Source organism: Oryx dammah, unplaced genomic scaffold (genome assembly GCF_014754425.2).
Source record: "Oryx dammah isolate SB20612 unplaced genomic scaffold, SCBI_Odam_1.1 HiC_scaffold_4, whole genome shotgun sequence".
In the NCBI taxonomy this organism is placed as follows: domain Eukaryota; kingdom Metazoa; phylum Chordata; class Mammalia; order Artiodactyla; family Bovidae; genus Oryx; species Oryx dammah.
The window spans coordinates 48,635,620-48,654,741 of NW_024070188.1; the positions used below are offsets into that span (position 1 = coordinate 48,635,620).

General features: G+C 36.8%; 1 protein-coding gene and 1 long non-coding RNA gene across 2 annotated transcripts in view; one reads left to right on the forward strand and one right to left on the reverse strand.

The window, feature by feature from the left end:
- The window catches only part of RNGTT (RNA guanylyltransferase and 5'-phosphatase), a 241,443-nt gene that overhangs the window by 78,903 nt on the left and 143,418 nt on the right, over positions 1–19,122 (forward strand). Inside the window, exons 9-10 of the mRNA XM_040238814.1 lie at positions 9,805–9,940; positions 18,981–19,052. Coding sequence (XP_040094748.1) covers positions 9,805–9,940; positions 18,981–19,052 — 208 coding nt within the window. The remainder of the gene's footprint in view (positions 1–9,804; positions 9,941–18,980; positions 19,053–19,122) is intronic.
- LOC120862737 lies at positions 1,834–18,363 on the reverse strand. The gene is made up of 3 exons (XR_005720836.1): positions 18,352–18,363; positions 16,593–16,603; positions 1,834–1,911 (listed from the first exon to the last, which is right to left on the reverse strand). It is a non-coding gene; the product is annotated as an uncharacterized LOC120862737 (long non-coding RNA).

A 19,122-nucleotide genomic window follows, 5' to 3' on the forward strand; every position in this document is an offset into this window, starting at 1 on the left:
TGACTTCACATTCCAAGATGTCTGGCTCTAGATTAGTGATCATATCATCATGATTATCTGGGTCATGAAGATCTTTTTTGTACAGTTCTTCTGTGTATTCTTGCCATAGGAATGACCTTAATTGAGTTCTTTGAATTTCTGGGAAGGTGAGATTAGGTAAAGCTGTGCTTCCCTGGTGGTGCAGAGGTTAAAGCATCTGCCTGCAATGCAGGAGACCTGGGTTCGATCCCTGGGTCGGGAAGATCCCCTGGAGAAGGAAATGGCAACCTACTCTAGTATTCTTGCCTGGAGAATCCTACGGATGGAGGAGCTTGGTGGGCTGCAGTCCATGGGTCGCAAAGAGTCGGACACGACTGAGCGAACTCTCACATACTTTTCCTTCAGATACATTTTGTTTTCAAAGGTTGAAATGTTTGTGTCAGATAAGCAGATTATAGCCATTATGTTTGGAAGCAAAGCTCATGTGTAGGATTACATTGTTTTATCATCAAATATTGGTCTTTTTGTGAAAGCAGTATAAACAGTGATGTTTTAAGTTATCTGAAACCTTTTTCTGAGATTCCGTAATTTAAGTTGGTAGACTTTAGGTTGTGTTTCCATAGAATTCTAGTCTGAATGCTGGTTAGGTTCCAAGCCTAGCCTATAAAGCTTGCTTTTAAGGTAGGTAAGTTACTTACTTGTGAAAAGTGACAAGATGTACTGTTCCAACACAGGTAACCAAACAAACTATATTGCAGCAAATATAAGACATTTATAAAAACTGTTTTGACTTATTTAAAAACTCTTGAGAAAATGGATTTCATTTTTGTAAGATGAGATAGATTGAGAGTATGATAGAAATTGTAGAAGGGACTCTGTGACACTGATTTTTTTATTTGGTCTAGGTGAAAACTCATGACTAACTTATTGTTTTTCATTTTTAAAAATTGTGGTAAAATATGCATAACATACATTTCCCTTTTCTTTAAGAGTTGAAAGAAATGGGGGAAAATGGCTTAAAGAGGACATGGATATACTTTGCAGAAAAGATTACCAGAGATCAAAGTTACTGAGTGGTGAGTTAGTGAGAGAAAAAGGCAAAGTGTTCATAAGCCCCCATGGGGAAGGAAGAAAGCTGGAGTTTAGCAGGTCAGCTTTTCATGTATCGTTTCTGAAGTAAGGTCTGACAGGTGTTGGTGGGCCTGGGGGAGTCTGACTAACTGCTCTTATGTCAGGAAGGTCTATAATTATATATGGGGAAGTGGCTCTAAACTGTGAATTTTCTTTATAAGAAATTTTAATATAACGGAATTTATTTCTCCTAAATCTTGGGAATTAGGTTTCAGGGACTATATACCAATTCTTTTGGGAATAGAAATGAGAGGCAGTGTAGCTGGTATAGAAACAGTAGAGGTTTGGCAGTGAATTCTTATGGGAGGAAAAGATACAAGGGAAGGTAAACTTTGGGCTTAACGTATAGTTACCAAGGACAGGAAATAGATGGCATATCTTTTGGCATGAGGTTATTGTGTAAAGAGCTAGTGTCATGTAACCATTTGTATTAAGGATAGGTTGGGGAACATACTGCAGTGGGGTTCCGTCATGGGCACATTTAACTTATATGAATTCAACCGTATATAATAGGCAAAATGGAAAAAAAAGCAACCCCAAACCCAGCATATCCATTAGCATTAGATTGACTAGAAGCAGTAGAAATCAACTTTGGCTCCTGTAAGCAAAGGGATATGTTGGAAGGCTGACTCTGAGGAGAACCAGTCTCAGAAAATGGGTAAGAATCAAGGGAGGCCAGGCAGCAAGGACCAGGGCCAAGGTCAGGAACAGGAACACTTGGAAGAGGAAGGCACCTTTGGCGCTTGCTAATGATGCCTCTGCCGTCACTCTGAGTCACTTTTAAGCTATTCCTGTGCCTCACTGTAGCATTTGGTTGTCTGACTTAGATTCTGCCTCCAACCTGTTAGACACAGGGATAGAGAAAATTAGGGCATTTTGGTTTCCAGTGTAAAAATGAAAAGCTCCAAGTCCACATGCCATCACTTCCACCCAACTAAACTGAACAGCGACTCCTCCTCCAGTGCTCCATGGATCAATAAATCGAGTGCACCATTCCTCCTGCGAGAAGCCTGGAAGTCCTCCTCGACTTCTGCCCCTCAGCCCCACTGCCTGTCAGGAGCATAGTATCCTGTCAGTCTGCCTTTTTCATGTCTTGAATTTATCCACTTACACCTCTAAGTTATCATTGCCACTGCATTCCCACTTGGGGTACTGTAAAAACCTCATAATTTCTCTGGTCTACAGATTGGTTCCTACCCTATAGGAGTACACATAATGTGGGGGTGAACTTTGAAAAATGCAGGTCAGATTGTGCTATTACTTAGCTAAAAGCATTTCAGTGGTCTGGTGTTTCTGAGCTCCCATTCCACCCTTTTAAACTGTGCAAACTATTTCTCAGACTTCCTTGCCAGCTCGCGTCCTGTTCAGCAGGTGGCAGCAACTTTGACTTCGCCCCCAGCTTCTTTTGGCAATCTAAGCACCAACGGTACTGCTCCCTTTCAGACGTGCCTGCTGCTGGAGGTGCATTCTAGGCAGAGGAGTGCCACCTGCATTTCCTCACCCACGACGCTGTGTCTTCTCAGCAGTCTGAGGATCCTCCTTCTGTACTCATCTGTAGGACTGAAACTTGAGATGCTGGGCTCCTTTCCTTAGAGGTCCAGGTCTTAGCCATTTGGTGCCACTTCCTTAGAGGTTTGAGCCCTGAGCTCCATTGACCTCCCCACCTCTTCCATGTTTCACAGTGCCCATCCTCCAAATTCCTGGCCTCTGCTAACATGCCTCTTCCGTTTTATTCCCGCAGCCCTCTGGGTAGAGTACCTCCTACAGTTACTCATCTCTTGATTATTTTCATTTTCCCTTCTTACCTTTTCATCTTTCCAATATCTATGTAACCAGTTCCCTGAATTACACCTCTTCGGTTTGAATTACCCTTTATGGTTTCTGTTTGTCTCAAAAGAGGGATTTTCTGCTTTCTAGAATAAAGTTAAAAATGGTTTCATTAATCACTGAGTCCTTGACTACTTCTGTAGTCTCAAGTTATCTTTCTTTCTCTCTATGCTTCCGTATTCTGAATTTATTGTTGCTGTTGCCAGAGCATGAACCTTCTGTTTTTGTCTTAAGGATATTGCACCTGGCAGACTGTGTACCAAGCACTGGTTCTCACAACACACCCCTATCCCCTTCCCTTTTCCCTTCACCCCCCACAATGTGTGTTCAGTTAACTCCTGCACAGTGCAAGTCAGAGGCAGGATACTGTAGAGGTTATCGAGATAGGCTCTTGTCTAGGTTTTAATAACAGCTTTGCTGTTTTGCCAGCATTATGGCTTTGAGCAGGTTACTGAGTTGATTTCAGTTTCCTCATCAGGAATACAGGCAGAATAATTTTCTTTACATGGTCAGATTGTTTTAAGACTTAATTGAGTTAACGTAAAGTACTTTGACTTTCCTTTGTGCATAGTCATTGCTCACTAAGTGATTATAACCTGCTGTTACTATCAGCTACTTGAGAATCCTTCTGGGATCCTTTCCTGATGTCTGAATTCTGACAGGTTGTACCTTTTGTGTGCTCCTATAGCATCTTGTGCTTCACTTTGGTACTTCCCTAGTGGCTCACTGGTGAAGAATCTGCCTGCTAATGCAGGAAATGAGGGTTCAATCCCTGGGTCTGGTGGAATATCCTTTGGGGAAGGAAACAACAACATACTCCAGTTTTCTTGCCTGGAAAATCTTATGGACGGAGGAGCTTGGTGGGCTGCAGTCCATGGAGTTGCAGAAGAGTCAGACATGACTTAGCAACTGAACAACAACAACTTCATCTTATGAGTACTTACTGTGTTTGGGATTATTTGTTTAATGTCTTGTTTTCTTGCTAAGGGTATAAAACCATATGAAGTTAGATGAAGAACTTGTGCTGTTTACATTATTATATTTCTAGAGTCTGTGCCTGATGCCTGGTTGACCCGTTAGTATTTTAAAAAATTAATTGGTTAATCCTTTTAAAAGAAAAAACTATGGTTAGTTTGATGGGAATTGGTAAAAGTGGCTAGAGATGGTGAAATGAGTCAACTTTTCTGTTTTTATTACCCACTTTGAGTGCTTTATATAAGAGAGGAGAAATACCTGCTAATTTTCAAGCTGTTGTGGTATGACTGGGCTTTCCTGATAACTCAGTTGGTAAAGAATCCACCTGCAGTGCAGGAGACCCCTGTTCGATTCCTGGGTTGGGAGGATCCTCTGGAGAAGGGAAAAGGCTACCCACTCCAGTATTCTGGCCTAGAGAATTCCATGGACTGTATAGTCCATTGGGTTGCAAAGTGTCGGACCGAGGTTTAACATAACATCTTATTTTATTGCCAAAGGAAAAATGTTTAGACTGTAATTAGACTGTATTTCTATTTTTTTTTTTTTTTCTGTAGCTTTAATTTTCATCCCCACCCTGGCTTGAAAAAGCAATATGTGCTTATTTTTTTAATTTCTTAAAAGTACAAAAAAGTATAATGAGGAAAGCAAATACTGTTAATAATTCTACCTAGAGATGAAAGTTCTTACCATTTTGGTATAGGCTTTCCTGTCTGTTTTGCTATTCAGAGTTTTAACTCCCTACCCCTCATACTCATACATTCTGATTTTTAAGGTGTTCTTTCTTCACTTAATATATTGTGAATCTCTTTCTGTATCAATGGATATTAGTGATAAATTTAAATTATAAGATGTTTAAAGACAATTTTACCCTGAGAGTATTAGAACTGTGAATTAAAATTCTTAAGATGCTATTAGTTACCAATTTTAAAAATCAGTTTTCCTTTTCTTTAATTAGGTACTTCCTGAATTGTATTAATATGCAGTTGGTGGTTTTACTTGAATAGCTGTCTCACATCTCAGTGACTCGAAGGATATTTACCATGAAACAGTTTATGCAAGGCTTCCCTGGTGGTCCAGTGGTTAGGACTCTGCGCTTCCACATCAAGGGTCATGGGTTCAATCCTTGGTCATGGAACTAAGATCATGCAAGCCTTGCCTGAATGAGTGAACGAATGCATTTGGCTTTGCTGTTATTTATATGGCTTTGGTTCAGTTCAGTTCAGTTCACTATGGCTTTGGTATATATACTTTAATATAAAAAATGAATCAGTGCTTTCTAGTTCAGTGAAACTTCTTACTAATTTTTGTCTTTTAATAAGAATGGATATTATACAAATAATTTAGTAATCCTGTATATTAGATTTGCAATTGAAGTTATGTCATTATTAATAAGAAATCATATTGCATTAGTGATCCATTTTCACTGAAGGTAGAACCATCATTATGTACTAAGCCAGCATCTGATGGTACTTGGGATGGTTTCATTTTTTTAAAGAATCTATTCATTTAGAGACTTTGGAGTGATATGAAAATATTTCCACATTCCTTATTTCTTCCCTAACATGAAATAACTTCTTACATTTTGTGGATGTCACATAACAAAAGAACGTGTGATTTGAAATGACTGGAATTCAAACCAGAAATCACATCCCAGAAACTTTTGTTCTAAAGCCTGAAAATTTATATATGCAGAAGAATCCTGAAATACCAACTACTAAATAATTTCTACGATATATCTGTAGATGCATGCTGAGTTTCCCATGAGCAGTCTTTTATAGTGAATTCTATCTTCTAAAGCCCTTTCTTCCTTGGTCTTTTAAACTTGTTTATGCATAAGTATACAGAGATAGTATTTTGAAGTAAAAAGCAAAGTCTGATGGTAAGATGTATATACATATATATTTATGTGTGTGTATACTTATCTCAAATGTGTTAAAAAAATGAATAGAGAATAATTATGACAGAAAAAGCAAATGTACCAGCACCCTAGGATTTAATACTTACTCTGTTTTAACATTGTATTTAATTTTGAACTTCTGGGCAACCAGCAAAAAGGGAGATATAATTTCTGTTGTCATCATATGATCATAAGAGGTAACTATTTCTTTTTTCTGAATTCTGAAATTCATTAGTGTAAGCCAGCTTTTCTCATTGTGAATATGGGATACTAGTTCTGTAAATATTAACAGATATCAGGAATAAGTTTAGGAAATAATGGGCTAAGTTAAATTAATAGGTTTTTCTATTTTTTTTTAAACTGGAGGAAAAGTTTAATAACTTGGAAAACTAATTCCTTGTATGTTTTCTTAAGCCTTAAGTGTTCCTGATTATTTTGCCATGGAAATACTAAAAGTTAATAATAAACTGCACAGTGCTGGCCTAGGTCTTTAAACAATATGATAGATTGTGCCTTCAGTACCATTTTTGCAGGTATCGGAAGGCTTTTTACTTGACCTGTTCTTATGTTGATTTAAATTCTCTATGAAACACCCCCCAGGGCAGGGTTGACTTCTTCAAGAAGACTAGATTCTACCAGGAGTTGCAGCTTTTGGAAAGTACTTGCAGGAAGGCTTTGGGAGCTACGTATTGCTGTTGTTGGTCAGTCCGCTGGCCCTCCAGTTGGTCTGAGTCTCTCAGGTGCACTGTCAGTCTAGACGGAGGCTGATTTTCTTTTTCCAAGTGCAGCCTGAGTCTTCACAATCCTTATCTCCTAGGGCTGCCGCTCTTTTAATATGTAGCAAGGGCAGGAGTCCTCCACCTCCTCCCCAGGGGCCTGCTGGGACTAATTATTTTGAAAACACTAGTAACAGCATGCTTCCAGTCTAGTCCCCACATGTCTGCCCCTTTGGTCTATTTTGCTGCTCTTCAGCCTGTTGTCACGCACTTCTATTCCCTAAACCAGCCCTCCCTTTCTCCTCTCCTGAACTAAAAAGCCTCTTGATGAAAGTGAAAGAGGAGAGTGAAAAAGTTGGCTTAAAGCTCAACATTCAGAAAACTAAGATCATAGCATCTGGTCCCATCACTGCATGGGAAATAGACGGGAAAACAGTGGAAACAGTGTCAGACTTTATTTTTTTGGGCTCCAAAATCACTGCAGATGGAGATTGCAGCCATGAAAATTAAAAGACGCTTGCTCCTTGGAAGGAAAGTTATGACCAACCTAGACAGCATATTCAAAAGCAGAGGCATTACTTTGTCAACAAAGGTCCGTCTAGTCAAGGCTATGGTTTTTCCAGTGGTCATGTATGGATGTGAGAGCTGGACTCTGAAGAAAGCTGAGCGCTGAAGAATTGATGCTTTTGAACTGTGGTGTTGGAGAAGACTCTTGAGAGTCCCTTGGACTGCAAGGAGATCCAACCAGTCCATTCTAAAGGAGATCAGTCCTGGGTGTTCATTGGAAGAACTGATGCTGAAGCTGAAACTCCAATACTTTGGCCACCTGATACGAAAAGTTGACTCATTGGAAAAGACTCTGATGCTGGGAGGGATTGGGGGCAGGAAGAGAAGGGGACGACAGAGGATGAGATGGCTGGATGGCATCACGGACTCAATGGGCATGAGTTTGAGTGAACTCCGGGAGTTGGTGATGGACAGGGAGGCCTGGCGTGCTGCAATTCATGGGGTCGCAAAGAGTCGGACATGACTGAGCTACTGAACTGAACTGAACTGAACACATCTCTCTGTTTTCTTAGAACACTTGTTTATGGGAAACAAATTGTCTTCTGGTATAATAGCCTCCATGTATGTTTGCTTCCACATCTTCAGTTGAACGTTTCTTCTATTTCCCTAGCTTTAACTTGATTCAGCTCCCATCTTTCGGTTGCTGCTGCCTTTTTTTTCATCTGCCTCATGGGTAGGAGATTAGACCGACTTGATCCATGTTCCTTCCATTCTCAGTGGTACATCGGGACTATTATTCTTCCACTGTTTCATTTAACAACAAACCAGACAACACAGTGATTCTTCTGTTCCTTTGAAGCTCATGTCTTTCAACTTTCTAATTAATTGCTGTCAATTTTTTCTCATTCTTTGAAGAGTTTGGTGCCTGGATATGGTCTCCATTTTCACCCCAAATCTTGCTGCTATCTGTTTGGTAGTGTAGTCTGTCAGTCTGTAATTTCCTCAACTGAATTCATCTGGACTTCATTTTTTTATATGGTGTGCACTAGTGCTCCATTCTTGATGATCCACTTGTTGGGAGACAGTGACAGTAACTTATATCAATATATCAATAAATGTATTGACAGTAACTTGGTCATTGGAAGGATGACTAATGACTAAAGTCATTTTAATGTATATGAGGTGAAGTGAAATGAAAGATACTCAGTCATGTGTGACTCTTTGCAAGCCCATGGACTGTAGCTTGCCAAGCTCCTCCGTCCATGGAATTCTCCAGGCCAGAATACTGGAGTGGATAGCCATTTGCTTCTCCAGGGGATCTTCCCAAGCCAGGTCTCCGACATTGCAGGTGGATTCTTTACTGTCTGAGCCACCGGGGAAGATCAGTTCAGTTCAGTCGCTCAGTCATGTCTGACTCTTTGCAACCCCATGAACTGTAGCACGCCAGGCCTCTCTGTCCATCACCAACTCCCAGAGTTCACCCAAACCTATGTCCATTGAGTCGGTGATGCCATCCAGCCATCTCATCCTCTGTTATCCCCTTCTCCTCCTGCCTTCAATCTTTCCCAGCATCAGGGTCTTTTCAAATGAGTCAACTCTTTGCATCAGGTGGCCAAAGTATTGGAGTTTCAGCTTCAACATCAGTCCTTCCAGTGAACACCCAGGATTGATCTTTAGGATGGACTGATTGGATCTCCTTGCAGTCCAAGGGACTCTCAAGAGTTTTCTCCAACACCATAGTTCAAAAGCATCAATTCTTCGGCACTCAGCTTTCTTTATAGTCCAACTCTCACATACATGACTACTGGAAAAACCATAGCCTTGACTAGATGGACCTTTGTTGACAACGTAATATCTCTGCTTTTGAATATGCTTTCTAGGTTGGTCATCACTTTCCTTCCAAGGAGTGAGCGTCTTTTAATTTGATGGCTGCAATCTTCATCTGCAGTGATTTTGGAGCCCCAAAAAATAAAGTCTGACACTGTTTCCACTGTTTCCCCATCTATTTCCCATGAAGTGATGGGACTGGATGCCATGATCTTAGTTTTTAAATGTTGAGCTTTAAGCCAACTTTTTCACTCTCCTCTTTCAGTTTCATCAATAGGCTCTTTAGTTTTTCTTCACTTTCTGAAATGAAATGATTGACTAATGAAAATTTTTATGAACTTGTGTTAAAAAATATTTTAATTCGATAGTAATGAATGATAGTTGTCCCTGAAATGGTGGGATCTGGTTTTATCATCATATTAATCCAACGAAAGGGGTTAGCTGTTCTGCTTATTGTTGTATGGTAGAAGGGACCCAGGATACGTTGAAGTCTGGGCATTTGTTGATCACTTACTTTCTTTTTTCCTACTGCAAAGTGGAGACAGCAGTACCTAATCCATATAGCTGTTGAGCCGGTAAAATGCAGTAATTACATATATGTGTGTTTTTGTGTTTTATAAACTTTGATGTCTGAAGTTTAATAAAACTTAGAGAATGTGTCTCTCCTAAGATGGTTTATAAGATTGCTTTTGAATATCACATTGTTTTCATAAAAAGTTTTGATTTCTGTATACCCTGTGTTTTTTATAGGAAGCAAAAACTTAAAAAAAAACAAATTTATTATTTATGGTACTTTAATCTGAATGATGGTGGAGGGGGCACTCTGGTGAACATTATTCCAGGTAGCTATTGGAAGTCTAAGGAAAAACAGTTTAATTGTTATTTCTTATGACCCTATTCTTGAATTATACTGTTAATATTACTTTCTTACTGTTTCATTTACAGGTATATGATGTTGATTGATGGCACAAATGAAGTTTTTATGGTTGATAGAGATAATTCAGTGTTTCATGTTTCAAATCTGGAATTTCCATTTCGTAAAGACCTCCGTATGCATTTATCAAATACTCTGTTAGATGGGGTAAGTTGTATTTTTATCTTTTTTAAAAAAATCAAACATTGCTGCTTTTCTTTCTTGTGGAAATAAATGTATATTTTTAATAATTAAGCATGAAATTTAGAATCAGATCCAGTTTTTTAAAAACTTCGTTTTATTGATGTAGAGTTGACAGTTAAAAAATGGAATCTAGTTTTTACTAAGATGTTAAATTTCATTTATTTCATTTCCTACACTTACTGGCACTTGATTGTTGTCTTAGATACAGAGTAAGCAAGCAAAATTAAATCTTAATTTTTTTGTTCTTTGTGATTGAAAAAAAAACTTTATTGAAAAAGATTCATTTTATTTTATGGTTTTACTTGTTGATCAAATATTAATTGTGTGATATGACATATCACGCTTCCCTGATGGCTTAGTAGTAAAGAATCCATGTGCAGTGCAAGAGGTGCAGTAGACGTGGGTTTGATCCCTGGGTTTGGAAGATCCACTGGAGGAGAAACTGGCAACCCACTCCATTATTCTAGCTTGGAAAATTCCATGGACAGAGGAGCCTGGAAGGCTGTAGTCCATCAGGTCACAAATAGTTGGATGTGACTGAGCACGAACACAATGGTATATCACATTTTCCCTTGGTTCTTTAGCTATAGGGATTGATAGTTCTTGTTCAAAGAGGATCGTGCCTTTGAAAGTACCCACTGTACTTTTACATTTGAATTCTGGAAACTGTTAAGAATTTTCCCATCCAGAAAATCTATATTTAATAATTATAAAATTACTTGATTAAAAGTATTTTATCTTTCTCCTATATGAATAGCTTTCTTTTCCCTGATTCTAAAACTATTAATTCATTGTAAACAAAAATTGAAATAATACAGAACAGTACAAAAAAGTTGGTAAAAATCAGCTGAATTCCCACTCCTGAAGTAATTTCTGTTATCATTTTAATAAACATTATTCCAGGGTTTTTTCCCTCTGTGCCAAAACATTCAGTCTAACACCTGCTTTTGAAGGATTCATGTTCATATTAGTAATAGTAACTTGGAACAGAGATTCTTAAACAGTATATGTATCAGGATCTCTGGGGAAGTTGGGAATCCTTCTAGTCCCAGTAAGATTCTGAGTACAGGTACCTCTGCTCTGGTTGAAAATGAGTGCTTTGGTCAAATATGTACCTGTATGGATAGTTATTACATAATTTTGTATGAAAAGATCTGAATGTGTTTTGTAACTTGTCTTTTGTTTACTTAGCAATATATTTTGGACCTTTTTCATATAAAAGTCTGAGTAATAGGCCACTACATATGTAGACACTATAATTTGGGGTTTTCAAACTATCTTGATTATGAAAATGATAGGGGATAATAGTGGAAAAAATATGATAGTCTGTCCTAGACCTAGTGAATTAGACTCTCCCTAGGGCCAAGGTAGTGTTTTTTTTTTAATTGGTGGGAAATTACTTTACAACATTGTGTTGGTTTCTGCCATACAACAACACAAATCAACTGGAATTATTCATTTGTCAGCTTCCTCTTGAACTTTAATTTTTACAAGTGTCCAAGTGACTCTAATCAGGCCAGTTTGCAAACAATTCTATAATTAATTCAGCCAGTCCTTTTTTGGTGGACATTTAGACTTTTTGGTAGCTTTTTGTATTAAAAGACACACTAGAATGCATATCCTTATACCTTTTTCTTTTCACAATTGTGCAGTTTTATAATTAAGATTCTTAGAAATGAGACTGTAATATGCATTTAAAACTCTTTTGATTACAAGTAATTGAAGTCCATCTTAAAGTAACTGAGGAAACAAGAACTAAATTGTCACAAATAATTAGATTTCAGCTTGATTTGCTTCAGACTGGATCTGGGGACTCAAGTGATATTGGCCAGGCACTGTCTTTCTCTGTTTGCTTTACTTGTCCGTTCTCACTGCATGAGGATTCCTTCCACATGGGAGGCGAGTTACATTGAAACCCAAGCAGAAAGGGAACTTTTTCTCCTAGTATCCATATATCAGTCTCAGGAAAGATTCCAGAGGGCCTGGCCTGAGTTACGTGTAAATGCAAGGAGGGGTGATGGTGGAGGCCAGGAGCTTACTGGTGGCGGTACCACTTGGAGTGCAAGAGGAGCAGTCCTTCCAGGGAAGGGTCAGTAACAGGCTATACTGTACTGTGGGGACTATGCTGGTTTTGAGAGCATTGCCCATTTTAAACATTGACATGTATGATTACCACTCTTCTTGCCAGAAAGTTTGAACACATGTATGGTTCTGCCAACCATATGTAAAGGATTTGTGTACTGGGTTTTGAAAATTTTAAATCTTCTAATTTTAAATGACTCTTTCATTTTAGGGGATAATATATAGCACAGTGGTTAAGAGCCCTGACTCTAACTGATGGTGCCTGATTGGCTCCATATGTTATGACATGAAGGCCCTCCTATGGTTTACTTGATTTCCTCATCTGTAATGAAGTTAGGCTGAGTTCTTGGTGCTGCTGTGAAGATTAAGTTGGATGGGTTATAAAGTGCTGATAATAGTGTCTGATACATAGTGATATTTACCTCTTAATTTATGTGAATTGTTAAGGGGGTTTAACATTTTTCACTTATTACTATATTTAGTATGGTACAGAGTTAGGTTATTTCTTTTGTGAGTTGCCCATTCAGATCTTTTATACATTTTCTTATTGGATATTCATCTTTTTCTTACTGGTTTACAAGATGTTTTGTTTATTGGGATATTGCTTTATGATCCATATTTTATAAAAATGTGTTTTAAAATTTTTTCTGGTGTTTTCTGTGGCACAAGTATAAATTTATGTAGGTAAATTATGAACACCATGTTTTAAAAAAATATTGTTTTGGAATATAGTTGATTTTAAAGTGCTGTGTTCATTTTAGGTGTCCAGCAAAGTGAATCAGTTACACACACACACACACACACACACACACACACACAGAGACACACAGAGACACACACACACACACAGAGACACACACACACACACACACACACACACACACACACACACACCCCCTACTGTTCTTTAGATTCTTTTCCCATGTAGATCATTAGAGAGTATTGAGTTCCCTGTGCTATACAGTAGGTTCTTATTAGTTATCTTTTTAATATATAGTAGTTAAATACTTTGGTTTTTAATATTTGGCTTTTGTGCCTATTTAAGAGATATTTTTACTTAAGAATTACTATAATACTCATCTGTATTTCCTTCTGATACTTTTGCGATTTCATTTGTATATTTAAATACTTGATCTATCCACAGTATATTTTGATAAAAGGAATAAGATAGGGATACAGTTTTATGTATTTCCCAATGTCTAAGCTATTGCCCCAGCATCAGTCAGCCAATCTTATTTTTCCTTTTAAATTACATATGTCATTTTAAAATTATTTATAGGATTTCTGTATATCTTTGTTTCTTGATTCACTTTCCTATTCTGCTAATATTTAGGACTTCCGGTGGTAGTTTTAGGTTGACTTAAATGCTATAACTTAAGCATACAATTTAATGTCTGATAGTGCAAGAATACCCAATATTCTGGCTCTTCTGAAGTTTACCACTTAGATTTTATTCTTTTTTTAGCTTTTGGGTGAACAAGGCTATTTGAAAAGGTAGGCTGAACTAGTATGTTACACTCTGTACAACAAGTCGCTTGTATTTTTCTCTGCAGAGTGATCTCGGGTAGGCTTGGTTCTGCACTATTTATGTTTCTGTTTGTTCTGTTTGGTTGTGTGGTTTATCTGTCTGCCACACCTTCACTAGTTTTCTTTGGAGGGAAAAGGAACTCTACATCTTTCTTATGACTTACCACAACTTTTAAGTCTCTTTTCTACCGATATACTACTCATGTTCTTTAATATTTCTTCACTTTTTTCAACATTAAACCTTTTTCACGAGGTAGATTAAATTATATCTGACTAATAGTCTCTGGAATTTGAATGAGAATGCTTTCTGTCTTAAGATGAAATTTGCTTCTCTAGTTTGGAGTTGTACTAGCAGGTAGATATTGGAAGACTAGGGAGTAGCTTGTGAATGTTTGTTTAAACTCTCAATGATAGAAATACCCTCATGAAAACCACATGCATAAAATACGTATTTATTTGTTTAACAGAGGGAGTACCACTTTCTAAGTGACCTGAATGCTTATTGCCCCTATCTCATGTGCTTTTTAAAAAATTTACCAGTTTTATATTGGCTTGTGCTGGCCAGAAGATGGACGACTATGATTCGAAAATGAGATGGTTTGAATTAGTCACTTGTGAGGTATAGTTTTAAGTGCTTAGAAGGTTCAGAATGTGACCTAGAGAGAGTGAGAGTTTGAGGTTGTGTGGAAAAGAACAGTGGATATAAGATCAAAGAAAGTTTTCGGTGGGGCCTGATGAGTGTTGGTAGCAGTCCAGGTTGAGAGGATGACTGGGCCAGGTACTGAAGATTAAGAAGGAAGGAAAGAAACTCATATAGTTGGTTGAGACCTAGTAGCAAACAGAGACTGAACAGAGAGTAACTATAGTCACAGAGTTACCTATACTGCATACTCTGTGAGGCTACTGGTAAATTTTCATTCCTACGACAGTGTGTGTATTAAAATACTTCACATGTATACATAAACTTTTTAACATATTTGTGTGTGTGCATGTGCATGTGCACACACACACCCCTTGTGGTTGATAGAGCCACTGCATAAGATCGGAAATATTGTTCACTGCACATCTCCAGGGTGCACCATTCTTGTCCTGGTTGATGTGACAGGCATCCCTGGAGTTGTTCTGTCCATAATCTGCATCACCAACACCACAGCTGTGGTACTTAGTTCATGGGAAAAACAAGAACATTTATTTTGATTTTTGTTACTTTCATTTTACCTAAGTTACATTTTTTTTTAGCATTGTGATTCATAAAATAAAAGGAAGAGAAAGACTCTTAAGTTATAGTGTTTGCCAAAGTTTAGTGTAGTTTTTCATTTCTGTCAAGTGCCATGCCAAAGAGCGCAGGCAGTGCTTAGAAGATCAAGGAGAAGGCCTCACCTTGGAGACACTGTACTTCTTTGGGGAGGGATGGAGAATGATAGGTGAAGAATAAAACAATAATAAAAATGAGATTAAAACAATAATCTGATGATAGGTATTTAAAACAATTCTAGGGTGGTTTACAGGAGAAATGAATCATATCTAATTAGTAATTAAAGATGGTTTATAAAGGATTTGGCATTAGATTATGGGAGGATTTCTATAGAAAGAGACTTTGGTTGGACATGAGCCAAGGGTATTCCAGGTAGAAATAATGCTTAAAATTTAGATGTTTAACCCTCTGCAGATTTAACTTAGCAATACTATTTATTTTCACCCCAAACTTGGATAACTGAGAGCAACATAATAGACTCTTATGAGATTTAAAAATAGCAATATGATTCATGATGTCATTTACTTGGATCAGAATTATAGCTACCATATCTGTTTTTCCACTTAGTTAATTAAAACAGCTCTCTTTAGTTTCCTGTTTCTTCTACATTTTCATTTGCAAATTGTTTTTGTAAAATTCCAAATCCAGGAATAACTCAAACTACCTAATTGTCTGGCTGTCAGATATGAGTGTTGAGGCTTTGTTTTACTCTCTAAATTATGTTCTTTGACCTACAAAATGTGGAAAATTGGAGTTTAGAAATACGGCATTAATTCACTTGAAACAAATCAGTAAAATTCAATCAATTTTATACTGAGGATAACAGGAGAATATAACAGTTAATCATTAAAGTTAATAACAAAAATCTTGGGAAAATGACATGTCTTTTCATCTGTTAATTTTTTATAAAAGTATATGCATGCTTGTTAAAACTTTAGAAAGTCTGTGTGTTATAAAATAGAAGAAAACTCAGCTATCAAGATTAAATTTTAACCTTTTGATGTGTTTCCTTTTAATCATTTTGTTATGGCTATATGTATAGAATGTGTATAATCAACACATATATAGCTCACATTTGATATAGGCTGTGTGTCAGACGTTCCTTTTCCTTTCATCTTAAAAACTGATTTTTGGATTTCTTTTTCAAATTTCACTTTATTAAGAAAGTTGAAATGTAATTCACCATTCTAAAAGTGTATAAGTTAGTGGTTTTTTGTATTTGTAAGATTGTGTGACCACTTTGTTGCTGTTGTGTAGTCACTAAGTTGTGTCTGACTCTGTTCTTTGTGACCCCATGCACTGTAGCCTGCCAGGCTCCTCTGTCCATGGTATTCTCCAGACAAGAATACTGGAGTGGGTTGCTATTTCCTTCTTTAGGGAATCTTCCCAACCCAGGGATCCAACCTGCCTCTCCTGCTTTGGCAGGTGGCTTCTTTACTGCTGAGCCACTAGGGAAGCCCTGTGCAACCACTGCTGCTAATTCCAGAACATTTTGTCACCTAGATGTTCTATGGTAATTAGAAACAGCTGGGCCTTATCTAAAAGCATTTCAAAGAATGGGTTATCTTTGAGATAAGCTTTGAAGGCCCCAAGTTTTCCACGGTTATTTTCTCTCATTAAAACTCTCATTGGTTCTTCAAAGTACTCAACTTAATATTGCCCAAGTACTCAACTTAATATTCCTTATATCTGGGCCATGCCAAGTCTTTAGCATCATCTTTGACTGTGAGCCGTTGAAACCGTAAGTCCTACCTGTCACTGAACTTTAGATTGTTTACCCCTTTCTTCATTCTTAGGTTGTTTCATGCAGGAGGGTAAATCTAGGCCCTGTTTCTAAAATTTGATCATAGCAGAAAATCTATTTTCCCTTCTTCACTAGATTTTATTTATTTATTTTAAATTTTTATTTATAAGTGTGGTTAAATAGGATCCAGTTCAGTAGTGGTGACTATATGCACACTGTGGTGCAGCAGATCTCCATACCTTTTTCATCCTGTAAAAGTGAAACTGTCTACCAGTTAAACAGCTTCTCGTTATCCCCAGCCTGTGACAGTCACCATTCTACTTTCTGTGAATTTAAATCCTTTAGATACCTTATATAAGTAAAATCATATGTTATTTGTCTTATTACTGGCTTATTTCACTTAACATAATGTCCTCAAGGTTTATGCATGTTGTAGCATGTGATATATTTCCTTTTCAAGGCTGAATGATATTCCACTATCTGTCCATGCCACATTTGTTTATTTATTCATCTGTTGATGAACATTTGGGTCCCTTTTCTTAGCTGTTGGAATAATGCTGATATATACAATGAGTGTATAAATCTCTCTTCAAGATACTGTTTTTAGTTCTTTTGGAGGTATAGCCAGAAGTGAGATTGCTGGGTCCTATTGTAGTTCTAATTTTAATTTTTTGAGAAAACTGCTGTACTTCTTTCGTACTGGTTGCTCCGTTTTACACTCCCACTAACAGTGCAGTTCAGTTTTCTTACCTCAGTTTTGGGCTTAAATTTTTTTTAATGTTTACTCACTTTTCTGTACGCTAGAGCAATAGTGACAGCTGTGGGGATGGGGGACATTGTGATGAAGAAGTTATTGGGGGGAATGCAGCCCAGGTATTGAGTTTTTGTTAGAATCCCTGGGTTCTATTCTCTTTTAAAAACTGGGTGAAAGTTTTCTTCAGCTAGTTGGGAGCCATAGTTTATTCTAGTAACTCAGATTGTTTCTTCATCATGGAGCCTTGTAGCCTTTATTACAGTGTTCTGAGACAAGAACAACCACTGAGTTTGCTTCTCTATATTTGAGTGTAATAGTGACAGTTTAGTGACAGTTATCAAGGATTTGTCATTTATGAATTGAGCTTTTGGGGGTTTAGTGTTCTTGGGGCTGAATCCTGCTGTGCCTTTTTGTTTTACCAGAATTTTGGTAGTTTTCCATGGCTGTCAGTTTTTAAAGTTTACTGGTTTGTTTATTCCTTTTTACTTGTTTTGTTTGCTGATAACAAACTTTCTTGTTATTTTTAATGTTTGAAGAATATACGTATTTACTCATTTCATCAGGTAATTTGAGAGGGAAGTTCTGTGATGTCTGTTCTCTGAACCTGTAAGTCCACTTAACTTCCATCCACCCATTTTTGAAAAGATTAATTGAAACCTGTTATTGGTACTACCTTGTTGGCTCATAAAATTCTCAGATACTTTAATAAAAATATTTCAGTAAGCAGTTTAAAGTAAGAAAAGTGATTTATGTGATGTTACATTCAAGATGATAACCATAAATAAATGTCAGTAGTGCAGCAAACAAAATTTGAGAAAGAAACCAATTGGTAATAATTCCTTAAAACTGGAAAATATATCTGTCCTAAATCAATGTATCCTTTGTAATTTTGGATGGTTGTGTGTGAATATTTCATCGTGAAATTAGGTAACAAATAGCTTGCTTACTTTCCTAGGAAGAATATGAGGGAAGAAAAAGAATTTAGGTTAAAACCTAGTATTAAGAAATAAAACTTAAAAATTTTACTTTTATATCTATAATTACCCTTTAGTGTCCTTTATCTCTTTTCTGTCAGTGTGTGGAATTTAACTTCTTTTCACTTAATGGAGTATGATATCATATTCTCTTGCACTGTTCCTTTGATCATAGTAGAGGGATATGGAACCAAGAAAGACAGTGTGGGTCTCATGGAGATTTTATCTATAATAAGGGTACCATTTATTACCTATAGGTTTTATGATTAAAGTAATTGGCATATGACACAATGTAGAACAATAATGATTTAACAAAGTTTACTTTTTAAATGTTCCTGATATTTGGAATTAAAAATTTGTAGTCTCTTTTTCCTAATAGTTGTTTAGTAATCCAAACACTATGAAATGTAGCATAGAAATTCACATATAAAAAAATAATGAAATATTGTCATGATTTTATTGCAACACAGAATATATTCATAATGGGGCTTTGTGAGGTGCTGACAGTCTATAGATTTCATTTGTATATAAGTGTGTACACTTTGAAATTTCATCAAGTTGTATATTTATGCTTTATGTACTAGTTTGTATGACTGTTATATTTTAGTGAAACTAAAGAAATTGCTATTAAAATATGAATAAACTTACCTTTTTTTTTCTCTTTCAAGGAAATGATTATTGACAGAGTTAATGGACAGGCCGTTCCTAGATACTTGATATATGACATAATTAAATTCAATGTAAGTACTTTCTATAATTTATAAAATAAAAATTGTCAATGAGATAATTGGTTTTTAACAAATAAAAAGG